General features: G+C 49.9%; 1 protein-coding gene across 1 annotated transcript; it reads left to right on the forward strand.

Moving 5' to 3' along the window:
• The first annotated feature begins 7272 nt into the window (after positions 1 to 7272).
• LOC119108566 (uncharacterized) lies at positions 7273 to 26780 on the forward strand. Its single transcript, XM_037232159.1, has 5 exons — positions 7273 to 7711; positions 18834 to 18971; positions 22264 to 22399; positions 25566 to 25652; positions 26489 to 26780. The coding sequence occupies exons 1-5, from the start codon at positions 7556 to 7558 to the stop codon at positions 26647 to 26649; spliced, it is 678 nt and encodes a 225-aa protein (XP_037088054.1). The 5' UTR covers positions 7273 to 7555; the 3' UTR covers positions 26650 to 26780.
• The last annotated feature ends 221 nt before the right edge of the window (positions 26781 to 27001 follow it).

Consider the following 27001-nt stretch of genomic DNA (forward strand, 5'->3'; position numbering starts at 1 on the left):
TGGCATAGCACGGTGTGTGGCAACCATGATCTCACTTTTCGTGTCACTGAGACATCACATTGTCTTTGGGAACTGGGGATCTTTGGGGCCGTGACCTACCGAATGCTAGTTCGGCAGTTACCACGCGTAGCAGCTGTCCTAGGCATCTCACAACGCTGTCTTATGCACAACGTTTTGAACCCGTACATGGGACAACGGTATGGATCAGACATTCATTTGATGCTTCTGGGAATGATTGATGACGTGTGAGGAAGCACGATGTAAAACGCCGTAATATCACGCAGTTCAAAGTAATTTCTTAGATTTGTCAAGTTGCAGACACACCGCGCCATACGGGAGAGCGCAGCGGTGAGTTATGGCGTATCACAGATTCAGACTCGTTGTCATGATCAAAACGGGGTTAAAATAGAGATCTCACAGCAATTGAGGCCGTAGTTGTGAAGTGAACGGGTAAAGATGGCGTGCAAGGATGTCACGAGGACTTCAGCGCGTCAATCACAATGACGCTGCTGCCTTGAATACCAACCGCGCTCACTCATCGGAAATTGACAGAGATGTGGGTCATGCCCACGCCCCATCGACCCATCCCCAGACCACTCGGCTCATCAGCGTTCACAATGGACCCCTGTAGTTGGTAACTAGCGTCCAAGAAACCCAGCAGACTGCTGGCAAGCGCAGCCCGTGCCAGTGTGTGAGGGGGGGGGGGGATTCGGGGGCGCGGCTGGAGTGCTGGGATGTTTGTGTGCGCCTCGGCCCCATCTCGGCGGCGCGCGCTAGTATGGGGGACGGGGCGTGAGGCGCCCCGCGGACGACGCTGCTGGCTGATCGCACCGTCGGCCGGCGCTGTCCTAAGCTGAAGTACAAAGCTGGCTGGGCGGGGGCCGGGGTGACGCAGCGTTGACGCGTGATGGACAGGTGCTTGGGTGTGCGTCTCCGGTAGAGGGCGGCACGCGGACGGCCGACAGGACAGAGGGCGCGGCGAGCGCGGCCCCGCCACCTATCGGCTCTCACTGTATCAATATATTACACCTTGATATTATACCTAGTCTTACGATTGCTGATTGTGATACCTTGTTTATGTGTATTTTGCACCCAGGCCTTACTGCGTGTTTCCGCCGGTTCCCGTGTGCGTGATGGCGATCGGGTAAACACCGGCGCTGCAGCCTTCGAAGCGTTGGGCGACTTCTGCGCTCGGTGGACGCGCCGTGTGGTGGTGGTTGTGTTCAATGCTCGCTGTGCGTACTATTTCACTTTGGTTATCGTGCAAAACGTGTTTATCACTACAAAGATGTTATCTGCAGTCAGTTTTGAGGTTTTTAAGACGGTCTCGCGTCACAGAGCAGAGCATTTGAAGATTGACGATTGGTGTACGGAAATGGAGAATTATCGGATGTCGAAACCGATTGAAAAAGAGTCCTAACGTAACCTTATTTACCGACGGACAAAAATTTTTGACGCGTTCCATCGAAGCACACCATTTCCCCATTCCATGCATGCGTTTTCCCTGCAGTCTGTGCCGTGTTTTTGGAACAGGCATATGCCACACACGCCTTACCGTCGTACCATATGATGCATAAAGGTTCAGGATTTTATTGATTGTCTCTGCAACCATTGCCCGTAATGGGTGATGCCAGTCAGGTTTATTTCCATGAGTGTTTGCGCAAGCTATCTCAATAGTTCAGCGAGGCACAGAGGCGTTGTAAGTTGGAGTGTCGAAGCGAAGGTCGGATACCTCACCTGCCCGCCCTCGGAGACCGTTGCTGTGTGAGTTCCGAGGGTTGTGAGCGCCGTTTTGTATGGTCCCACCTCAACCCGAGCCAGCCTTGGGAATGCAGGGAAGTGAGTTCGAGATCTAGCAATATGGTTAGCGGTAGTGTCCTTCACTAGAGCCTTCGCTGTATTTTTGCACCCTTGTTGTCTGTTGAAAGGTGCCCGACCGAGAAGTTCGCGGGCCTCTTCATACCATGTGATGGCGAGCGCGAGGTAGCGCACTGACCGACCGCCTCGGCGGCACTCTCACCCGGGTGATTGGCGTAGTTGTGTCCTGAAGTATTCGTGTTGCATTACCTCTCCAGATCAGCGAGAAGTGTCGTTCACATACTGCTAGTCATCAGCATCGCTTTGAAAGCATGGCATCCTTCTAAATACATTTTTCCTTCCAAAACTGTGTTTGGCGTTTAGCATCACCAGATGTGTTTGCGGGAAACATGAATACAGATGACTGCGATTTAAGCATCAAAACCTTCGATGAATCAAGCTTACAGAAACTCAGAGCCCGCCCAATGATTGGTCAAAACGGCATTCATTTCCTGCAAATGCTTCGCATTTTCCCGCAAGGTAAGATTACTCACATTGGCTGCTTTTGGCTTAGATGAATTTGGCCCTCCCCAAAATTTCACTGTTCGCAATTACGCATGGAGGAGGGCAAGGGTGTTGATAGAGCGGCCAAAGCGTAACGAATTGGACAGCATAATACTACGCCCAGAAAGCATTACAAACCATGCGAATATTCAGAAAAACTTCAAGACATACACTGTTGGCTTCCTCCCGTGGCAACCAGCATGCAATTTTTTGTACGCCCCCCCCCCCCCTGATCACGTGGAAGGGGGCCATAGAGTAACAGACTTGTCACCAAGGAAGAAAAATTTGAAAGTGGCCAAAAGCGCATACTGTAATTTGTCGGCGGTCCCATACATTTGACACCCGCCCTGTGTCAGGGGTGTGGCCAGTGGGGCCAAGGGGCTGCCCCACCCCTAAGCCAAGAGGATCATTACCCTGCCTGCCCTGGGTTCTATCTCGTTCGACTCTGTTGCCTGTTGTCTTTTTAATGAAACACTAGTTCTAATCATAGGTGGCGCTTGACACGGTCTGAGTGTTGAGTAGGTGGTGTTGATGTGTGATCGCTGGCGCCACCTGTGAGACGAAGCGAGACCACAGCGTGGCAGAGAGCAGAGAGAACAGCGAGGGGCGGAGGAAGCTTGGAGGTAATGAACGTACTGGTCATGAGCAGAATACAAGGAGAAAGGCGAGCGAGGTGTGTGACAAGCAACTAGTTAGTTGTGCGGCAATAATGCCTGGCTCGCTTACATGATTATTGACACTAGGTGGCGGTGTGGTAGCTTCGATAGACGTGCCGTTTGCATGCTTGTGGTGTGAGAATCATTTTTAGGTGCCTTGGCGACAGCCAGACGTCGTACATTACTTTTAAAGTCGGTGAAAACTACTTATTCCAAAAATCCATTGGCCTTCCCAGGACAATTTAGACTGCATAAGTATTGTCACGGTTATGTCTTCAGCAGCAACACTAGCGACTCGAAAGCTGCGATATGAAACTACCCCAACTTTAACTCACCTTCCATTGGCCCCGTGCTAAGCCCAAAATATGAGCAATTACTAAGTGTAAAGGGTAAAACCCCAACCAAAATAAGGAGCATTGATATGGTATGGCACACTTTTGATGCCCTTAACTCAAAAGGGATGATTCGATGCGTCAAATTTCTTTGATCGATGATGGGCAAGACATGTGGTCGGACAGCAGCTGCCTCAAGTGGTCAGTGGTGCATATTTGTATATTATTGTTTAGGCTGCGACGGGCTTGAAGCGCCGAGGACCTGTATAAATTACACGAGCATGTGTACACAAGTACCAATGTGTGTGGTACGCATTCATTTCAGATTTTTCCTTGCGGCATGTTTTTTATGGGAACACAATCGTGGCATTGTTCCGGTTTACCGGGAGCAAAGATGGTAGCTGCAGATCTCACCTCTTCAAGACGCGCTGCTCTGTCAGGCCCGCTAGGCCAATGCTAAACGGGGGCTCCACATTTGTATGGGGCTTTTAACTGAAACAGCATCCTGAATCATTCGGTGCAGTTCATAGCCCTGCCCTTCCAAGGCCTAAGCCGCTCTACCTCCTGAGTTACACGCTTGTGAAGATGTAGACTATTTCAGGGAGACTATTTTAAGATCACCGTGGTATCCATGACGTCACAACAACGGCGCCATAACAATGCCATTCCAATCCTGTCATTCCATTAGCCGTGCAGCGATGATCAAAGCCAAAAATACAGTTCGAGTGGTCATAGCTGTTTGTGAGCGCGAATTCCAGACATGAGGGCTGTCATCCGCTCAATTAATGTTATGTAACGTACGATGACACAATCAAACAATGTTTTATTGAGGGGTATGTTTACTAAAGAGGTAAACTGTATTGTCTAGAGCAGTCTTTCATTTGAAAGCATACCAATAATTATAAGTAAGCGTTTTCATTAAATATAATACTGACTTTAATATCTTCAAATGCGGAATATTCCCTTTAAAGGTCAAGACCCATGCTCACCCCCTCCGACGAACCAGAGATATTCTTCAATACATTCAGAATATTGCTGTTTGAACATCGGCTGGGAAGAGTTTGTGAAAATTACAGTAACGATACCGTTGGATTAGGGACGCTGAAACTTTGTCAACCATTGCACTGTCTGTCATCTACATTGCAATCGCACACACATTTAGGAATTCTATACCCATTTAAGATAAGATAGGCCAAGCATTCAGCACGGTACGAAGCATAAGATAAGCCCCAGGGCGCGCATAGCAACCCGGCAATGTCACCGCACCATGGGGCGGATAATCCGCCACAAGAGGCCGACAGTCCAGCAAAAACAACATCGGTAGCAATGATGGTGCCCGCTGGTCACCAGCCCACGGCGCGGGCATGCAGAGCCTGTCATTACGGCGCTGAACAGGGCGGTCTCCTAGCAACAGCAAGTTGTATACACGCACGGCGACTATCTGATCACCCATCGATTGCCGGTGTTGTCGCCACGCTGACGTCGCTAGACGGAACGGAGGCGGGACTACATTGTAACACCCCAGCAGTTGTGTGCGCCCCTCACCTCGCTGCGATAGGGAGGGGGAGGGGCGTGCGGCGCAGCGGAAGGAACGCGGCCGGCGAGACGTTGACCCATTCAGACTCCGGTATAGATAGTTTGTGTAACGACAGTGTGTTATGCCACCATTTTGTCATCTAAGTCATCAGGTCCTGCGCAAGGATCTTCTGGGCTTCGATGCGTGCCGATGCTAGTTGGCTTACATTCTGTCGTTTTTTCCTTTGTACAGGGTTATGCAGAGGGAGGAAGAGAGAAGAGAGAGAGAGAAGAGAGGAGAGAAGAGAGAGAGAGAGAAGAAGAGAGAGAGAGGAGAGAGGAGAGAGATAGAGAAGGAGAGAGAGAGAGAGGAGAGATAGAGAGAGAGGGGAGAGAGAGAGAGAGAGAGAGAGAGAGAGAGAGAGAGAGAGAGAGAGAGAGAGAGAGAGAGAGAGAGAGAGAGAGAGAGAGAGAGAGAGAGAGAGAAAGAGAGAGAAAGAGGGAGAGTGAGAGGACTCGAGGCAAACCCGACATTAATTGACTGAGCGTGAATTGCTTCGCAAGCCCGAACTTCGCAACTGCCTGACCTATATGTATTTGGCGAGCTTCGGTTCCAATCTATGCGTGGCCCCCTCGTACTAGCGAGATTTCGGATCTATTGGGCAGATTATGGCGGGTAAGGTCAAGGTCTAGTCAATGGTCTGAGTTGGAAGGACCTTCCTCATGTGGACGGAAACATCGTAAAACGTTGCTTGTGCACTGATTGATTGCAAACCATGCGACACATTTAACATTTTGCTTCATCGACATCTGTGATTTGCACGTACTTAACACTCCTACGCATTTCGATTTGGCAACGATGATAAGCCCAAAACTGAAAAAACAGTACAAGCTATTTTTGAATTAGTAGGAACGAAGCACCCTGATAATGGGACAAATACGAAATTCAGGCATTCCCCAATGCATTACAAACACAAAATAGCGTTTGTCAATCCCGTGGTACATTGAAATTTGTAACCGCGCCTGACAGAATCTTGGAGCGCCGGCAGATACAGGCGTCAATAATCCGGCGGAAAACACATGTCAGATCATAGGCGTAGGAGACTGAAGGGAGGATCAGATGCAGTGTTGCCCTACACTTTGTCCGAAGGTTTAATGTTATTACATTAAGATGACCAATGGAAAGCCTCAACCAGACAAAAAATCTTCCGGCTGCAAATATAATTACACGACGTCCCAACGGTTGTTACAAAAAATACATACTTCGATATTTGGTCCCGCCCACAGGCCTGATGTATCCGCCTCTGCATGTGTGCCCTCCTGCTGGAGTGCCGTGGCCCTCTCGTCACAAAAAAGCTTCAAAATGGCTGGGCTCTCAACCTGAGCCGCCCTGTCCAAAATGGTATTGTCGTTTTCTCGCCAGTCATTAGTCTTATCCACCAACAGCCTTTGTAAATTAAGCTTCCAAGCAGCAACGTAACAGGCAACAGACTAACATCTGTCAATGAAAACCCACGATCTTCGCGACCGACGGAAACGTCGACTCATTAAAACATAAACTATTGTAATGCCCTAAAATATCCTCTACACCATCCTAGCTAACCCGATATCTTCCATGCATACGGTAAATGGCTATTTCAAAATTGATTGAAGATAAGACCTATGTGATTCACACGTGGCTCAATAATTTACCTAGCGTGAAGTAGCGTGCTAACGCCCGCTTACTAAACCGACCATTGTCCCAAGATTGGAATCGCTGCTGGGAGATGTAGGCTATACCATGAGGATACCGATTTAAACGACGCTGCAATGCTAAATAATTGGTATATTGAGGAGCGTTAACTCAGTATAAGAACTCCGAATGCCGGAAAACCATGAGCTGAGCACCTTTCTTTCTTATAGCAAGATGGAGTATCCAACTATTGCCAGGATACTTAACATTGATAAGCAAAGTCACATAATTCCAGAGTTCCCGCTGAGCTGGGTTGGCACTGAGATGGCAAAACGAAACCAGGAGAGCGCCGAACCGACTCAGCCGCCTGAAAAAATAGGGCTAAGCGTGACGAGTAACCAAAACTAAATCTTTCGCGTGGCCTCCCACGCTGTCAGATGTCGCGGGCTCGACAGTCGTTGCTCTGTTCTAGCATGCTGGCATCGCGTGTCACCCGCCTCCACACGCTGTCGTCGCAGATAGCGAACGTCACTCGGATTGGGGGCCCGTCGGCTCGGCGCGGCGGACGCCGACGGAATCGATGGTCACCAGCGTTACTTGGCCACCGGCGATCGATGGGCGACGGCGCGCGACGGCCAGCCGTCAGTACCGGCCGGAGCCCCGCCGGTCACCGCGCGACCCCGCCGGCGACCGGCGGCCCCCGCCGACCACCGCGTGACCCCTGACCCGACGTGACCGCGCCGCTCACCGCGCGACCCTGCCGGCCACCGCGTGACCCTGCTCGGTAATAGCGTCACCCCGTCTGGCACAGTGTTACCCCTCTGGCACGAGTGGTGTGAGCTGCGGAGCCGGCGCCAGCGCGAGCTCTTGTGCCGGTGCAGGGCGGCCGGCCGTGACCGGCCAGACCACGCGAGCCACCCCAGCCGCCTGGCAGAGTCCGACCTCCCAGTCAGTGCCGGTGACCGCGGGCACGCGAAGCGGGCCGATGACAGCCAGAGTCGTGCATCTGCCGCGCTAGCATGCAGGACATATACGACTCAGCCCTGAAGCGCGAGCAGCGTCGCCGTGACTCGCGGCTCCACACAGGCGTCGACTCACTCTTCGACTTCGACGAGCTGAGGCCCGACTCCGAGGTCACGGCCAACGGCCACAAGCACTCGCCGCTCTTCGACAAGGTGAGCGGCGCACCTCGGACGTCCCAGGCGCGTGGCTCGGATCGTGACCCACCCCCTGACGTGTACACTGCTGCCGACGCCGGAGTGGCCGGTCGGCCGTCAGGCTGTGACATATAGTGGCGAGACTCCCTGTCGGTGCCGATACCCTGCCGACACCGAGTGATGCCAGGACGGAGAACCCAGGCATTCTACGACTAGTTCGCTTGGATGTCAGCGATATTTACTGTTCATCGACTGGAATACTCTGGGGCACGTTTTGCACTGTAGCAGACGTCAACCTTACAAGCCTTATCAACACAAAAATGGCAATGTCTCAACGCTGCCAAAGCCTTTGATATCAAACATGGCGATCGTTCAACGAAGGGTCCACTGTATGAGCAGTGTTCATAAAACGTGGCCATGCTCGTAAAGAGTACATCGCAAAGAAATGACTTGTGGCTGTTCTACGAGGTACGCAGACATCAGAGCGGGCAGTCTTATCTTAGGAGCATGTATGTTTTACCTATCTGCAGCATAGATACTTGCACCAACCGAGAAGGTTCTCCCGGTCTATTTAAAAAGAAGCCGATTGACATTACCTGACAGCAATGTAACCGCGAAATTCCTTGCGTCTGGTCATTGACGTTATCATGCTATCAAACCTTGATCTATCAAGATGGGCAAACGTGTGCACCTCAATTAAAGTAGCTGCGTAAATCCCATTTGTTATTACCTCGATGAAAGAGCTATGTCAGCAAGATGTCTTTTTGCGCCCAGGACGAGCAAGATGGTAACAGAAGTGTTATCAACGTGCAGAGAAGACTACGGCAAAACCCAGGAGAATGGTGCCGGACGTCTTTGAGGAATGCAAATGGGTGTTGTGAAGGCGCTGGACCGCTCTTCCTTCCCGAGGGCTCAACAGGGTGAAAATCACTAACGTGACGTTCGACAGACAGCTGCAAATCACATCGTCTGAACAACTGTCTCGTTTTTTGTCCAATAATTTACCTCGCCTGGAAAGCCTGGAAAGATCAAGCTATTGGCAAAATTCGACCAAATGGATGAATTCGTGATGATCATGCTCTCGCTAACCGTGACCAAATGGTCACGGGAAACGCCTTCTGTTTTGGGTAGATGCTGGTAACCCAACACTGCAGGAAATATTCCTGAACGTCCATCATGACTCGTCTCTGCTGCTTCAATGTTGGAGACCAGCCACCAAAAACGCGGCATTTGTCGCGCTCCCCTGTCGATTACTGGCGTACCTGACAGACGAGCAGTGCTATGATCCGTTAGTGATTTGTCGACGGTGCGTGCACTGCAGCACCATGCCGTCGCGTTCACGCGCTTAACTGTTTCGGTTACCAATATCTGACTTCAAGATGACAAGAACACGGGTAGTTCAATGGCTGACTCTCGGGCCCGCGTGACCGGCTAACACATCGGCACGCCCTTTTGTCGACACGACTGGCCGCTCTCTGTTCTCCGTTCTCCATGGCGCTACGCCGCTGTGACGTCAGACTGCCGAAATGCGGGCTCGGCTTTGACCCCTGCTGTTGCTTTTGTGCAGTTGGGAATTCTATGTCTCCACCAGTGACAGAACAAATGAGACAATGTTTGGTTGAGACTGCAATGTTACGGTGCATTTACGGATGATACAAATACATTGTGGACCGCATAGCACACTAAGCTTCCTGCTGTTGAGAATATTATGTAAATGCCACGAACGCTTGCAAGCAAATTGATTGTTAGACACCACGACAACAGGGCCAGGCCACTGCATGTGATATTTGTTCACTGTTCCATTAATACTCATTCAGCCTTCGGCCTCCCTCATTGCAACGCAGCTGCGTGTGCCGGAAATGACAACTGTATGCAGTGCTGCCGCTGCGGCTTTCCCTTTACTTTATTTTTTACTTCCGCCCACAGCCATTTTCCGGAAGGTATTGAGCTCCTTATTCTTTCGGCATTGTAAGTTGGGAGTTCCTACTCTGACAACAAAAAGCCTTCAACATGCCAGGCGGAACTGGTTAAACAACGCTATAAAAAGCATGTGTTATACTTATGACAAACGACGTTTCAGGTTGTGCCCATGGTCACCGATGACGTCAGTCGTGCTTTGATTTGCTAAAATTGATGATGAATCTTGCGAGGGTACTAGGTTTTTTTTGTTGTTGCTGCCATTTGATGAATATTCTTGAATTGTCAGGTGTATATTGAACATGGTATAAGGTTTTTAATGATGATGTCCTGGAAACCCCACAGAAAAAAATTTTCATCGTGAATTGGTAATTTCTTTTCGTCAGTCGAGATTTGGATTCACGTGGATTTTTATATTATCACTTGTTGCCTCGTCATATTCTTATCGCGTAAGTCAAGCAATGATCTCTAGGATAAAAACCCATGCCTCGTGGAAAGTGCGTGAGTGCAAAGCAAATGCTTATTATCTATTCTCACAGTACTCATAATTTATGAGGTTCCTTATCATTAAATTCATTTAGAAACCAGCTTAAATGCAAGAAAATGATCAAGTTTTTCAGCCTATTCTTTGAGAACGGTGAGAAGTTAAGACACATATTTGTTTGAATTTGTTGAGGGGCTTTTTATGAAAACGTGGGGCAATGTAAATGTGCGAAGAAATACATGTAGACATTATTATATGGAGCAAGGATGATGAACACTGGAGTTCATAGGCGCGATCCAACGAACTACACTTTCTGAAATGCACCTTTGTGCTGCCCTTCCCAGCTAAAGCTCTGAGCTTATTGCGATATGTTGACGGTTAAACCTAAAAGCTCTGGAAATAGAAACACAACACAAGACAACACACAACAAACAGAAAAGGAGCTCAACTCCCTCTAAATGATATCACGAAGTTATGCCATGCTTTAAGACCAGCTCTGCATGCACACTGCATCCTTCAGAGCCGTAGTTTTGGCGGGAGCCTGAGTTGATCCATTCATATCGTTAAGTAAACTATATACAAAAGCTTGCATTTGATCAAATGTAAAAAAGCGCGTGTCGTGAGCAGCTTGGTCGTATTCTACGCCCTAAATCACCCTTTTATTGAGGTGGGAGGAGCCGTCGGACACAATCGGGCCAACGGTTGGCCAAGCCGGTTAATTTAGGCACGACTAGGATGTTGTTGAGCACCTGGCATCATTAAAACCGCTATTCAAAACCACCATTCATCCTATTTTTTTATTTTTTTACAGAGCTTGCCTTTTTGTAGAGATTCAACGTAAATGTGACGGATGCGTCTTAATTGGGAAGTGGCGCAGGTTTGCTGGCACGTTTTGGCTTCAAAAGACGGCTGAAACATGGGGCGAGGCGTTAGGTGCAGCCAGGGATCAGCTGCATGCCTCCGACCAGAGTTTACGGCCGCTCGGTACATGCTCCCCATTTTTGACGACTGACCAGATGCACTCTTACCCTGCGCAGACGCACAAATACACAAACAGCTGACTGATGTGTCCGGAAGGCCAGCCCTCCGACTCCAGTGGCCCCAGGGCCCCGTAACAGGAGGAGACGGAGTCAAGGAACGGTCTGAATATGTCCCTGTTCACGACCTTGCATCTAACGTGAAAATACTGGACACATCAAAGCATATATTCAGATGATGTGACCAGCGCAAACCCGCCGCTGCATTCCTTACGCGATTGGAAATCCGTGGCTGCTGAGGCTTGTGCAGAATTTCGCTGTGAGAGGGGACGCAACTCAGCCTTTCCATGGAAATGGAGTTAAGAACGCCGCGGGCGCGCATACTTTGTTGCGCATGTTAAAACGTCACCACCTATTTCAATCTCCTTAGTTACGGGTCTACCTGGATTTCCAACGGGACAATTGCCATTTGCACAGCAATGCGCTCCAAAATTTGAATAACATAAGGCACGCACCTCAGGACACATTATGTACGTAGCGCCTGTGTGACGGGATACTAGCTGATCATAAATTCTTCTCAAAGCGTATTTGACGAATTCGATTCGATTCGTGAGGAAATGGGTTCCCATTGAAATATCCAGTACGGCTTGGAATATCATTCCAATAACACACGGCACTCGTGACCTTGATATGTCCTTGAGCCGACTGGCGGCACGAGCCCCAGGCGCTGACCCCGGCATCCGGCTCACAGACCTCGGAGTCACACCGCGTGCCATTGGCGTTCGCTGCCCCCCCCCCCCCCCCCCGCCTAGGTCTGTCATCGGGCATGCCACGCGGGTGTCACACCGCGTGCCACTGGCGTCCGCTGCCCCCCACCGACCAGGTCTGCCACCGGGCACGCCACGCGGGCGTCACACCGCGCGCCATTAGTCAGCCGGCGGGCCGGGCCGGGCGTCACGGGGCGTGCGGGGCCGGCGGGCGCGCCTTGCGCTGCACTTGAGCTATCGACCGGCGGCTCAAGCGAGGCCGTAGCGTGGCAATCGCTCAACAACGGCGGAGAGGCGGAGCGCCGCCGCACCGCCGCCGCGGCGCGCTCGCCCCGAAACGACGGCTCGGAAGCAGGCGAGCGGTAATGACGGCCCGTCCAAACGTCCACTTCCAGCTGCCGGCTGACGCGCGACCAAAACAGGCGACTGAGGCGACTTGACACGAATTTACAGGTCCTGATGGCCCAACTCAGTGAGGTGTCGTCATACGCAGCTGCTCTCTACCATCCGGTTTAAAGCGAGTTGCAGGTTCGCCACCGATCAGAATGTCTGGCAGGAATCGTCCCAGTGTGCCGTAGCACAATCGTCAGCAAAATAAACACCGACCGCCAGCCGATGCCCCTGGCAACGTTCCACTAGAATTCAGGCGCCCACTCACCACTGCCGCGGGGACAGAGTCAACAAAGTCCGATCGATAACCCTCGCAGCCCCCGCGTGTTGACCTTTTTCGGCTGGTCATCCTCAGTGCCTCGCCCCCGAGACATTGCCATGTTCGTGATTGTCCGTCTAATTTTAGCCAGATGATGAGAAGCTTAGTACAGCCCGACGTTCCTGAAAACGTCATAGGCCACTGCATTCGTCTCCGTGACTTTCCTGCGTGGTCGGCCGGTATCAGGGCCATGTTTTTGTGCTGTGGATAATCTGGCCGCATCTGGCCGTATAGGTACTAGGCTCGTATGCGCCGTGTGTGCTCGCAGCGTGTGTGTTTTTTATTATTCGACAGTCATCAATTAGGAGGGCATATCGTTCCTTTCCACAGAATGACACTGCTCAGCTTCTTGTTCTCACAACCCATGTCTGTCAAACGCCTTTTTACCTTCAAGTAAATGGCTTCACACTTATTTTGCCTAGCTTTACGTCACGTATTTCAAAATACAAACACAGTGAACCACGCTTTCCATGACATTTTACGCAGTTTGCGCGGTGTCTGTAAGAAACGCGGTTGAGTGCATGTAACGCATATTATCGACAGCGATGTCCCTTTTCTGCTCAGGGATTTATTCATTTTACATGTAGTCAGAAATAGATGTTCTGTATCGTCAATAAAATCAAATAATTATATTTTGCAACGCGTTCTTGCTTTTTTGTCCATTCACCAATTGATATCTTTGAAGTACAATTCATAAACAATATGGAAATTGCAGTCACCTAAACATTTATTTCAGATTCTTGTGTCATCATCTCTTATCTTGCACCGTCGTCACCTGCCCGCAAAATGATACCCATCCTATCTCAACTGGGTGAAAAATGGTAATGACGTTGACGCACCCAAACTGTCCTGCTGTCACCTCTTCGACTACTAATTTTCACCGGTATAACCCTTGTTTACGCATCAAAACTGCAGTCTAGATTATTTTAAAATCTCACGGTGTAAGTAAACGGAGCGTAAGCTACCCAGCTTCACCAATTTGTCCTAACAACTAAGGGCCTAGAAGTTGAAAGCGAAGCTATGTTGGTGCCATACTCTTACACAGCATCATTTTCAAACTAAACCTGTATTTATTTCCGTAGTTTTACTTTCGCCTTATAAAACTGATTAACATCGCCGGCTTGTAGCCAGGTGAGGCGGCGAAGGATCATCACGGAATGCCAAGTATGCACGCAGCCCTAACACAAATGTTAAAACAAAACTAGACCAGTTGGGACCTGGTTAGAGATCAGTGATTCCCTTTAAAGCACGCATTGTGTGGCATCTGTGCGGCACATAGCACTCCGCCGCAGGAGAATACCATGTCATCCGAGCGATATGCGCCACGGGTGTCGACTTTTATTCTTTTCTAAGAGCCCTGCCCGTACGTTGAATTCCCCCCCCCCCCCCCTCCTCTAAATGTTGACTTGGCCCTCCTCCCCAGAATGTTTTTGGCTGGAATGTTACCAAAGTGTAGGAAAAGTTTGCCATCACATAAAGACCATCTTCTTTGATACTTGGTCGTAGTGGTGTCACCATGGAGAGTGCACACTGGTAACTTGACCCGGCAGCCTAAAAATTATGTCCTCAAATGAGGAGTAATTCTAGGCACCGACGGTCAGCCATTCTCTATTTGATTTTTTTCGTCAAACGTAAGACCCGAGGTTTTTTCCCACAGCCTTAACATGATACTGACGCCAGTCATCCACCGGTCTCGAGGAGACTCTCTTATGCCGAACGACTTTTGTGTGCCATGCATAGTGAGCTGCGGTCCGGGCATGGGTTCTCTTGAAGTTGAGAACCAACTCATGAGAAAACAAAATCGGGCACGAGAGTGTTTTTTGAGGGGAGGGGAAGCATTCTTAGTTCAGATTGTAGGTCCAGTTCAGCCACAAAATGAAAAACAGCACAGATAAAAAACAAAACGAAAAATTGTCGGGACGAATGCTCAACCTGATAACGTGTTACACGAAATGTATTGCTGCCTCTCCGAGCTCACCATGCTACTATTGAAATGAATGTCCAAGTGATCCCGTTTGCATCGGGCACTTATGCAAATATAACGGAAGGGCTTTTCAAACGTGCCATGCGACGACACTGCTGGCACATGCATGCCATGCGACGACATGCGACGGCACATTTGCCATGTGTCGTCGTGGGCACATTTGTCATGCCATGTGACGGCACTGTTGGCCGTTGACCGCCTCGCAACCAAGCTAACAAACCAAGCCAGCGGCCAAATGGCCCTCTTTGGCGAGCCATATCCGAGCACTCATTCTGGAAGGCGAAGCCGCCACTACACATTGCGCCACATCACGAATGTGGTCAGCGTAACTTCAGCGCTCCACCAAAGCTGCGCTTCCACCACGTTGATAGGTGTGAGCGCGGCAATGCACATTTTTTTGCGAGCCTTTTACGCATTGCATACACTGCATGCGATGCATCATATTTACGCACTGCATGCAGCCGCATTGCATTGCATACATTGCAGGCTTGTAGGAAGACAATGTCTGCAAACTACCTCTTTACTTACTCTTCATGTCAAAAGATATAATTTGTGACCTTGACAGCGGTCACGCATAACTGAACTCGGAAAAATACATGACACCGTTAACTGGAGCAGAGGTATTGTTTCAACCTCCCTTTCTTTTCGGGTCAATGCCGCGGGTAAACGTCGGGCTTCATGTGAAATTCTGTGGCTGATGTGTTTTAAAATATTTAGCTCCGTTCTTTTACCATCACAGGGAATTCAACTATTCCACATGAGTTCAAACTTTCAGACTGCAAGGGAGTAGTGCTTCGTCGGGTTGAGCAGAGAATTATATAATCGAATAATTCACAATCTTAAGCATTTAAGTCAAGCTTATTTTTTAAGCTAGTCATGTATCACTTTGCTATGCTGATGAGCAAATAATCCATATGATATTAAAATCACTTACATGATACGACATACATCCATAAAACAAAAATGCACGTGCACCTCTGGCGTACAACAACAGTGTAATGGGAACAATGCATATGGCCAGGGGTTTGAGAAAATCGCGACCGGCCGGGGGGGGGGGGGAGTTCACTTCCCACTGGGATTCCCAAATTCCAGACGCCGCATGAAAAAAAACAATGATACCGCTTTAAAGGTCTGGCAGATCATTCAGAGTGCACACAAGTTTTTTACCTTAGGTGAAATCTGAGATCACAAGAGGTCACATGTCGAAACTGGTCGTTCCGATAGATGCAGCTAAATCACATGTCAAGACAGATGTTGAGGGCACGGAATACGCGTTAAGAGGTTGGGGAGCCTATTCCAAATATTTGTCTTCCCCCACACGGGTTAGGTTAGACCAGGTGACCGTTCAAAATTAATTTACCAGTAGTATACAGGAACGAAACTTTTCCTCACGCTGTGCTCGTGACGAAGTTTATTCTATTAGGTGCAGTTTTGGAAGAAAGGATGCCAGCCCCAAACAAACCACTTTAGGCTGACCTAAAGGTCATCTGAGGTAACGATAGGACATATTTATACACCATTCAAATGAGAAAAAGCGGTACCCTTGTCTATGTGAGCAGTGCAATGCGTCTATGTCTTTAGGAATGGTGAACTGTACATGTACGGACACTCAAGATCGCATAGTTGTTGTTTACATTATTTACAGTCCCTTCGACGCATGACAATGTAGTTGTACCAAAATGAAAACAGGTACGTTGGTACGTGAACTTGCGCGCCATCAGCTTCACAAACACGATATAGAGCTGGTTACACACGCCGCACCCCTTCATCTTCATCCAACCGTCTTATTTACGCTGCTGGCAACATAGGTCATTGACCTTTGATGACTCCAAATGACTTTTCTATGTCCTTACGTGACATGATGTGGCATAATTATGCATTAGAATGGTATCACAGCATATTTTCAGTGGAGTACTTGAGTTTTGCGTCCAGATATTACATCATGTAACTGCCCATTGTGAGTTTTTCAACAATAACGTATTTTGCAGAAGGCACATTTATAGATAGGTTACGACCTGAACCAAGGTCATGTGGTCTGTGATTATATTATAGATGGCGTGTGAGTTAGTACTCTTTTCTTCATATGCAAACACCAAAACTATACACAAAGCCGTATAAATTCTCATTATTTACAAAAAACGGTAAAAATTGACTCGACTTCAGGTCACAAACCTCTTCTTTCCAGAAAAATCTGAAAAATACAGAATATAGGTCCAATCATGTTCTATTAGTATTGCATGTTTGAGCAATAGGAAATGACCCACAAAAAGTTGTGTGAGGTCATTTTTGTAAGTTTGACCTCTTTGACCTAACTTAGGCCACTGATCTTGGAGGATCAAAAGCTAAAATTTATACAAAAGATGTCAAATTGGTAGTTGAACAGCCAGTACAAATTTCGTGTGGCTGCAAGCGTTTGTCTTTTGCTTGTGCTAAAAAACCGGAGGGGAAGTCGGTCCCCCGGTCAGACGTGTGTTGATAGCGCATGTATTTTCTACATGATGGCTACTGCAAACTCAGCGGCAAAGCCGTTTTTACAGCGTGTCTTTATATGTGTAAATGAAGCGTTTTGTTTTTACCCTCAATCGCACAAAAGTGTGATGTGATTGTTTAATGAAGGAGTGAATGAGTGTGAATGTGAATTGCCAAGGTGAATTATTAAACTGATGAGTTGTTGAGCATAATTGAGCTTTGTTGAGGATTGTTGATTGTGAGCACGCTGTTGATTACCATTGGTCATGCGATGATGTATCTGGATTTTTTGAAAATGTGGTACAACTTCAAACTCAGGCCAAAACGCACACGCCGTTCGCGTGTCACGCAAAAATCAGACCTTAAATAAATTGCTTTACACGGGGGCTATATCCTAAATCCCAGAAAAACAAGTTGGAGTAGGTCGCGTAATTTATCCGAATCGCTTGGCACCCAACCCCTAATTGGATCCGCCTATGTAGGAGGATGTTAACCGCCCCATAGAAACGTAACATATATGTCTCTCGTATAGAGCAGTGCACCTACCAACATTAGCACATCGTCCCCGGTCGTAACGAAATGTTGTGTTTGTCTTCAACGCCAGATAATAATCGTACCAGCTGAGCGGATAAACAAACCAAAAGCTTTATACGCCTAGAGCCATGAGGCACGCAGAGGTTTGAGGGGTCAAACTGAAATGTTCCGAAGTGCGGCCATGACCTGAATCCTTTGTGACTAATCCTGTTCCAGTCCCCTACAGCCCAAAATACGTGCCGCCGTCCATGACCGACAAAGAAGAGTGCCTTCGACGCCCTAAGGCGGGCTCTGCAGGCCGCCTTTACTTTCCGATCAGAACGGGCACGTACCTCCAGTACTCCCCCCCCCCCCTTCTCTCGATGCGCCTCTGCATGTCTACTATGCTGCTAGAACGAATGCTTTTTTGAAACATGGACAAGTGTGTAATATAAATTTCTTGTCTTCGAAATAAAGTGGGTTAAATCCATTGCGAAAAAATAGGAGAAAGGTAAGCTGTCGGACCGTCCTGCTCGGCCCCGCACTCCTCGGCTCCAATATTGGCACTCTTGTGACGTACGATGTACGACAGGTACTGGTATGGCCCGTGAGAACAAGCGAATGCGCTGTCCCGCATTCCTGGCAATCACGTCCAAGCGTGAGAAACTCGGGGTGGGCACTGGTCGCCATTTGCTGACTGGAAGGTCGGGCCACGCCGCTCAGCTCCACGCTGACCAATGACACACCTCTGAAAGACACGAACAAGGTCGAGGCAAAAGCAACGGCAACGGGGCAGAGCGACTCGAACAGAAACAAATTATCATAAGACAGACATGAGGGCGGACACTTGGGAGGAGAACCTGGCAAATCAGGTGTGACAGCGGCCCCCCCTCCCCGTGTTCCATCAAACTTGACATCTTTTAAGAGGACTAAAGCTGTTCGTGCTAGCAGCTTTGTGTCACTGATTTTTCAGCTCCTTCCGCAGTGCTGGGCGCGAGCTCGCTGCCCCTCTCTTCTGCCCCCTGTCCTACGCTGCGGCAATATGCATGGCCGGCTGGTCTAGGAATGGATTTTGAGACATTTTTCCTTTGTACTAATCATGCTCGTTACCAGCAGACGTATGAGCATTTGTACCGAAAACGATCAAGAGTACTACCGTTGCGATATAGAAACGAACCGAGCATGTGCCCGGTGTCAACAAATCTGGTCAGGAGCATGGACGTCATGCCACGCGGACCCGAGGTACGCCTGTCATGGCTGGCAGCTGTCATGGCTGGCAGCTGCCATGGCTGGACACTAACAGGAAGCTGTCCCTTGCAGAAGCGGTACGAGCCGAAGGGGTTCATCGCCGAGCTGACGGCGGCCGAGAGCCGGCGCGAGCCCCGCATCTCAGTGCCGCTCTTCGACACTGAGGTCAGCCTGGCGCGCGGCTCCATACCGCCTATCGTGCTATGCCAGGTGAGACCGGACGACCAACGCTCAAGCACGGATCCCATGAGCCGGGTTCGATTCTCGCATCGGGAACTGTTGCCACTGTCAGATGCACAAATTCACGCAGCAGTGTTCGCATCGATGTGTGGAAAACATGACCCTAATCGTCATCGTTGCGGCGTTGACGCGTTTCAGCACATTGCGAGACCTGCGGACTCATTTATAAAAGATCAACGAGTTAGGGCTGCCACTTACGTGACATGTCTTCCACTGATGTAGTTATCGTGGCAGAATCTAAGCAACTGATTCAGTGTTGACACGGACACTCTTCCGCTCATTGCGCCAGGTGCATAAGTACCGAATGTGGTTAAGCAAAACATGTGTAGTTTTCACTTGACTGGCAACCCTCTGCATTTCATTGTCAATCAAAGGTCGATTAAGGATTGGCCTACATAATATACTACCCCGTTTCGTCCGCTGCACACTAAAAAGGCCGGGCGCGTGACACGCAAGGCAGGTCTAAGTAAGGAAAGGAATAAAAGAGTACCACAGTACACCAGCGCGGCAGGCAACAATCTTATATGAACCCAAGCCTTCATCCTATGACAGCTGCTCTGAAGTCGTTCCAACGTGGTTGACCCTGTTTTCGTTTGTATTCAACTTCAAAGTCTAAGAATGAAGACTATTTGGAGTGGTTAACAACTCGAAATGGCCTGTGGCATACCCTTCTCGTTGAAAAACAGGGAGGCTTAGAAGAGCCTTCCGTACATTGCATGCAGGATGCCCTGGAGCTAAGCTGGGTTTACAACGGTGGACATCCAAATGACAAGTAAGCTTCCTTGAAAATTAAATGCCATTTTAAGCTAAACTTACTGGCTTAAAGTATGGTCACGGTGGAAGTCAATCGCCGCTTTCGCCCAAAGGGGCCGTGTTCGTTGGGCCGAACGGGATTAGCGATACGCAAACCCAAAGCTTTTTGAGGATGGGAATTGGAAGGCTTGGCTCTACAGATTTGACAAAGTTTCTCGATATCACTTGCCGATGCTGTAACTCTATGCAAAGCCGGTCACTGCGGTTTCAGAAAACTCATAGGCTTTAACATACCGCCAAACTTTTCGCACAAGATGGACACGTAATAGAATTACCAGCATGTACGTACTGTGGTGAAGTGATATATATGCACACAACAGCAAACCCGTGCGTGCCTTTTGGCCAGCCATCGCATACCGAGGCATTAGACCAATCTGGATGAGACTCCGTGTGAGCGCTGTGGAATCTGGTGATCCGAACTTCCCATGCGCTGTAAGTCTTGTGGTATTGCTAGCTTAGACAGCTATCCACATACCATGCAAAAAGAAGGTTTTCTTCATTCACGCCTTTCAAGTGCATACCGAACAATTATTTCCAGCTGAAAGAGCTGAAAGAGCTGATAAAGTGAGCGGGATCTTGATTCGATGGGTTTCCGATCTGGCCCTTGTTCGACATGTGGCCCGAGAAGAAGCAATTTTGATTAACAATCGTGAAAATGAATCTTTTTGTTCATGATGCCGTCTTTAAATGTTTTTATCGTCGCTTAGTACACAAGTGATTCATTTTTGTGATATAGAATTTAGGTAATACCGGTACAGCGCAATGAACCTTGATAGGACCAAGAAAGGCCCTGAGCTGCTGGTGCACTCGGCGTCCTTCATGACCGCCGCCAGATTCCCTTTGTCTGTTGCTAGTATGGCAATGGTGCTGTCGTTCATGAGTGGAGCGCATGCTTGGGTCTCCAACGTAATTCATCTCCTTGCACTCGGCCGCTTTACACGACCATGGCGCTACGATGTTGAATGACTTTTGATTGGTGGGAAGTTCATTCACTTGTTCAGTACAGTCTGTTCGTGTGATTTAAGCTGTACATCTCTCCAGTGCACCACCGCTTTGATGGAGTTTGGTGTCATTCTGGTGGCTCCATGGTTCCAATGTTTCACCGGTTCCAGAACGCGGTCTTCTTTGCTTTTTTACCTTACGGTGCTTGTGATGAGACTGAGGTCCATGCCGCACTTCTTGTTGGATTCTGTTCTTCAACCTAGGCGTGATGAAGTGTCTTGTTTCGTTGTTGCAAGGCTAGTTTTTGCTTTCATACCAATGCATGGCTTAGCCTTTCCCTTATAAGACTGGCCGTCTTCATTTTGATTGATGTTATTATCGCTTTTCACTCGTCGTCATTTGGAGGCGTGTTGGGTCTGCATCAGCGTCAGGTGGAGGCGTGTTGGGTCCATACCGGCGTCAGTTGGAAGCATGCTGGGCCTGGATCGGTGTCAGTCGCAGACGTTTTGGGTCCGCACCGGTGTCAGGTGGAACCGTGTTGCGTCCGGACCGGCGTCAGTTGGAATAGTGCTGGGTCCTCATTGGCCAGTTATAGTGCTCTGGAATGTTTAAGAGCAGGTTTTGGCACAGATGGGGTTGTGATTTGGACTACCTACGTAAGCAGTCCTCATGCGATCGAAGTGATAATTCCGCACGGAACGCGATATCTGTCCGTATCATCCCAAAGGTGGAAGCAGTCCAAATGGTAAGTTTGCCCTGGAAGCTTTCATTATCAGTGCTATCACAGCGCTAGTGCTCTACTGTCGGTTCAAGTATCATATTTATCACGTTAACCACAAACGCAACCTCATTGTGTAAATAGTGAATCTTTGTGGGTGTTTCCAATCATATCAAACGCAGGCTGTGGCGCTAAAAGCAACTTTGCACCTAATTCTAACCCAGTTGCGTTTAAAATAGTTGGGGTCTGGTCATTATGCTTGAAAAAATGTTGGTTGTATTCCAAATGATAGTGGAAAAAGGTTTCGCATGTTGCGTTTTCAGAACTATTACGTGGTAGAACGGTCTAACGGACGCACGCGGTATCGCCAGTATGCTAAGACCAGAACTTGCCTAAACGCTGTTTGCATTGGGCCCGAGATCAACAGCACTGCGTTCAATTCCCGTCATGGATAACTTTCACCATGCTGCTAAATGGAACTGGTGACGTTCATGACCGTAGCAGACTACCTGCATCGCTGAGTAGCTGAGACTGCTGAGACCAGCAGCGGCGCGGGTAACATCAGCGTCAGGCTGCTGAGTCAGCCGGGTCGCGGGTAACATCAGCGTCAGACTGCTGAGACCAGCAGCGGCGCGGGTAACATCAGCGTCAGGCTGCTGAGTCAGCCGGGTCGCGGGTAACATCAGCGTCAGGCTGCTGAGTCAGCCGGGTCGCGGGTAACATCAGCGTCAGACTGCTGAGGTCAGCTGCGGCGCGAGTAACATCAGCGCGCGGTGCGTCTGTTCGCAGTGTAACGGGCGAAGGGCGTACGCGCTGCTCGACACCTCCAACGTCTACTCCACCATCTCCCGCGGCCTAGTCAGCGCCTTCAACATGTCCAGGGACGTCATTCAGGACCGAACGACGCCGCCATCACCAATATCAGGTCAGGGCTGGCCAAAACGGGACGGCCTGGTCTTCTTGAAAACGAGCCCGCGTTTCTTAATCCGCAACTCCAGAGCAGTCTGTACGGATCCGTAACGTAAGCACAGTCCGTAATGATCCGTAACTGCGTCGCAGCCTGTAATGATTCGTAACCCCACCGCAGTCTGCCATGATCCGTAACCCGTGTGTGGTCGTGACAGCTGTACCAGTTGCATGGCGTGATAGGTGAAAGAGCATGCACTCACATGTAGAGCATGCTAGGTGTCTACATCGCAGTCCGCATCTATACAGCCTGTTCGGTCGATATGCTTTACAGGGATGGTATTAGTGCTCATGACCCTTAGGCCATGTTTACAGAGGTGCTCGGCTGGGACGGAAATGGTCTTATCGTGTTGTGCCTTGGCATGCATGGTGTCTTGGCCACATGCAATGCACCACATCGATTGGCGTAGTGGTGTACAGCCAGAGCCTTGGCAAAGGGTATGGCGACGGGAGGAGGGAGGGGGAGCAGCGGGTTGATAAAGGGCCTCCTGATAGTCAAAGGGCCTTACATGCCAAAAAACAACTATGGGGTATGGCCAACATGATTTCGAGGGGCCTGCTTTTTTGTCGTTATCTGTATTGTTAGGTTCATTAACTGGAAAACAAGCCAGAAGTCACTGGAAGGTACAATTCTGTGTGCATTTTGAGGTCAATAAACTGACGCGAGCGGGCGTTAAATGGATGTTTGAAATAACCTACCAGCGCCTGTCATGTTACAACGGTTCAGTAATCTCATTCTAAATCGATAGATCTCGGAATCTTCACCAAAATTTGCTTTTGGTTCCGCACAGACATTGAAAATACGTGAACGTAGATTGCAGATCAAAATGGGGGCACAAATTTGTATGAGCATAGCCAACCCTCTGGTAACATTTAAACTCATGTAAGAATCGAGTAATATGTACTGTAGATTTTGAAATGAGCGCTCACAGATCTTAAACCTCCGTGGCCTGACGTTGCAGTCTCCGTACGGCGCGCGGCGGTGATTACTTTCGGACAGTTAGGGCATCAGTTTCTACTTTTAGAAGTCAGTCGTGCCGTATGTTTCACCTGCGCGATTTTTGAATTGATAATGGGAGCGTGTAAGCATTTACAGCACGCGAACTGGTGCCGGAATATGGTGGTGAACTGCAAGGGTGAAGGTATTTCTCGCGTCATTCTGCCTGTTTATCGGTTCAGAGGATAACTTCAAAATTATAACGTTGATAAAGATGCCTCGTTACAGTCATTCTATGGCACGAATTGATTTTGGAAGATTTTCGGAAGCATTATTTCACGACGGGCGTGCTCGCGCGCTCGGCGAGCGCCGCCTGCCGTTATTTGCGGCGGCCGACGCCGTTTGGCCCTAAAGTAACTGCAACCTTGCCCACAGCTGTCCTCGCTCGTGAGATTGGGAGCAGGCAGGATCAAAACTTATCATGCACTTTGTCTCACAAGTCCACTCTGCAAAAGATGGACGTTATCAGGCTAACATAGGCTGACTTTTGTCATGTTAGACCTTATTTGCATCCACTCTGTTCAACATTATAAGGTCCCATACCTTTTTCGGGGCAAGGTTCCCGTTCCCGCCCAAGGGCTGAAGGGCCATTTCGCTCCAGCGCGGAATGCCTACTACCTGTCAATCTGGCGACCCGGAAGCGGGGCTCCTGGTCGATCCGAAGGCTCTTGGAGAGATACATCATACATTGGTCTCTTCCCTAGCGCAGAAAGCTCTCTGACCCGGGCAGTTGGGCCCAGATCGATGCTCGAAACCACGTTGTCGCAACAAGACCCCTACCACCGCAGGTGGTTTGATGATTAGCACAGAGACCCGGTTAAACTGAATTGTCCCTTGGCTGAAATACGGTGGAGGACTCTTGTTCTGTGCTGAGGGGGCCCAAACTGACACAGAGCCTTCCATTGTCCCATTGTAAACTCCCACCATAAGTTTTTATATCTCCTTTCCTTGTTGAGAAGCCTCTAACCGACGTCGAAAGTCACGCCCCTGCGGACGGAGGTTCTTGATCTGACGTCCCTTCGAGCGTTTCAGCCTTCCATTCGGACCAATGATCTTTGGTCCTGAGGGACCCTCCGAAACCCTCTTTCAGCACCATTCGGGCCCCCTCGAGCACAGCCCTTGGCCGACGCGGGCTGTATGTATGCCAACACCGGACCCCCTGTTAGGCACTGTGGACTCCTGGGCGACACAAGGACCCTCATTGCTTCAGTCCCCGACCAATGCAAATCGCGGGCCCCAGCCTTGTTCTTGCTTGGGAAATGACCCCCCCCCCCCTCCCCCTCCTTCACCCGCAGGGTTTAGATCAATATGGAGCCAGCTGTTTGGTGTTAGTGGTCTCTGGCCCAAATAGAATCCCGCATTGTCCATGCGGAGGCCATCCGGCGCAAGAGGCTCACTGACCGACATCTGAGGTCGCGACTGAAGGGTATGGGATCCTTAATGTAACCTACAGGCAGCCCCGCAGGATCCTTGCGCCCTTTGGGCCCTTCAGCATTCTAATGGGGAACCTCATCGTCTGTCCAGGGGACTGCGGGTCCCTCGTTGGGCCCACACAAACATTGCTCTCAGCCGATTCAGGGTCTCTTGTCCTCACGAGACCCCCGTTGGGCACTGTGGGGCTCAGGGGCCGACCAACGTAAATCGTGGACCCCGCTCTTGTCCCGGCTAGGGAAATGGGGCCTCAGGCCCAGACCGAAACGGATCCGACTGTTTAGTACTTGTGGTGTCTGACCGATATAGTGGTCCTCATCGACTCAGTTGCCCAGACTGGCGCAAAAGGTCGATCTGAATGGGGCTGGCTGGCTGGCACTTGCGACCTCCGGCCGCCCTTCGGGCTGTTCAGGGCCTTCAATCGGGCCTGAACAGACCAGTCCTCAGTCCCAGTCAGTCCCGAGGAGTCCGAGGTTACCTTGGCGAGGCGTAAGGATGGGCACGTGGTTCCCGTGTCCCTTGCGTGCGCCGCTGGACAAGCTTCAGAGTGCTGCGACGACAGGCCTCCTGGCCCCAGCAGCGGACTCTCAAGCAACTGTGTGTGTTGCATCCACTGTCTTCAATCAGTGATGCTTGTGTAGACACTTGAAGAGCCGGCAAAGGTCATTCGCATCATAATCGCACCTTGCCTTTTCAGGACTGGAGAGGCCTATCATTCATGGGAAGCTCAAATACATGGAGGTGTCATTGGGCAAAAGTCAGCTTAACATGCAGCTATTTGTAGGTAAGTTTCTGCTGGAATATGCGTGCGAAATTTATGGTTCAAGCTTGACAGTTTCGGCTCATTGTTAGGATGAAAACACTTATACTGGTGGGAGCTAGGACGTCAATACAAAAAAAAATGGGACTGGTCGCAAGTAACGCGCCAAGCTTGTCGGCATCAACAAGCAGCACCAAGGCAGCCCCTAAACGTTTGGGGCGGGGCGGAGTGGTATTGCTGTCACGAAATGCCTGGACATTCATCAAGAAGCACGTCAACTCAGCGGCACACAACATTGGACGGGCCATCAGTGAAACGAACGTTACCAGCGGGCCTCCGAAGGGCCTCAGGCACAAACTGACGCTCAGTGTCAGCCCACATGTGGCCATAGGAAGTCATCATTCAACACAACAATGGGGGATACTTATAGCGTATTGCACGTGCTGCGCAGTTCCAAAACTTTGAGCGACAAAGAGAACTCCGGTTGTGTAGGACGCTGTTCTATCGTAATTCTAACAGTGGGACGTGTATACTGAAAACCGCGCTCCAAAGCCTTTCTGCGTTATATTCTCGATCGGATAATTCTCTCGATTTCTGCTATTTTTTAAAAATTTTAACTTGCTGATCTCCACAGTGTGTTGAACGCGTGTGGCCGCCGACTAAACACCCATCACCATCCAAATGTACTAACAATTTCGTGCGCGACAGCAGCGCCAGACCTATCCCTGCTCTGGCCTCGCGCACAGCCGCAGCCTCAGAACCGACCCACGTCTGCCTCTCTGCCCCTCCCCTTCCAACTTCCAGTTCCGGCCACGACGCCCGCAGACCATCGTGCGCCGCCGCCTGACTCCCAGCCGCAGTTTCAGACACGACGCCAGAGCTGGTGCTCGGCGTTGACTTTCTGAAGAAGACCCAGACGGTCATCAACTTCTCCGAGTCGTGCGCGCTGGTGGGTGGCGAGAAGGTGCGCTTCGTCAGCGGCCAGGAGTTGGGCGGCCTGACGAAAGGGCGGCCGCTCTAACGCGCCGCCCATGTGATACGCTCATCAAAGTTTTATAATGAACGCGGCCGGCCGTCCGCCGCCGGCCACCGCTGCGGCTGGGTGGGGAGCCGGCAGCACGCGAGGGACGCAGCGTCGTGAGCCGCGCGATCGCGTGCACGCGGGTGACGTGGTGACGACCGTCCGATGAGTTTAACAGAACTGGTGTCTGTTTTCAACAATACAAGTTGCACAGACAACGCGTTTAAAGTTGACGAGCACCGGATGCAAGAACTTGCTGAGCTGCAGAACGCCGTGTGAGCTGCACCTGACCTGTACAGAAGACATGCTTCTCCCAGTTGGCGTCTGCCCATGATGAGCCAACAAACAGCTG

The sequence above is a fragment of the Pollicipes pollicipes genome, unplaced genomic scaffold, assembly GCF_011947565.3.
Source record: "Pollicipes pollicipes isolate AB1234 unplaced genomic scaffold, Ppol_2.1 Scaffold_6686;HRSCAF=7923_pilon_pilon_pilon, whole genome shotgun sequence".
NCBI lineage: Eukaryota > Metazoa > Arthropoda > Thecostraca > Pollicipedomorpha > Pollicipedidae > Pollicipes > Pollicipes pollicipes.

Bases quoted from the DNA above. Each gene is read 5' to 3' on its own strand.
- LOC119108566 (XM_037232159.1), top strand. From the start codon at position 7,556: ATGCAGGACATATACGACTCAGCCCTGAAGCGCGAGCAGCGTCGCCGT. The intron at 7,712-18,833 runs GTGAGCGGCGCA...TGTCCCTTGCAG, and splicing joins ACTCGCCGCTCTTCGACAAG to AAGCGGTACGAGCCGAAGGG. The intron at 18,972-22,263 runs GTGAGACCGGAC...GTCTGTTCGCAG, and splicing joins CGCCTATCGTGCTATGCCAG to TGTAACGGGCGAAGGGCGTA.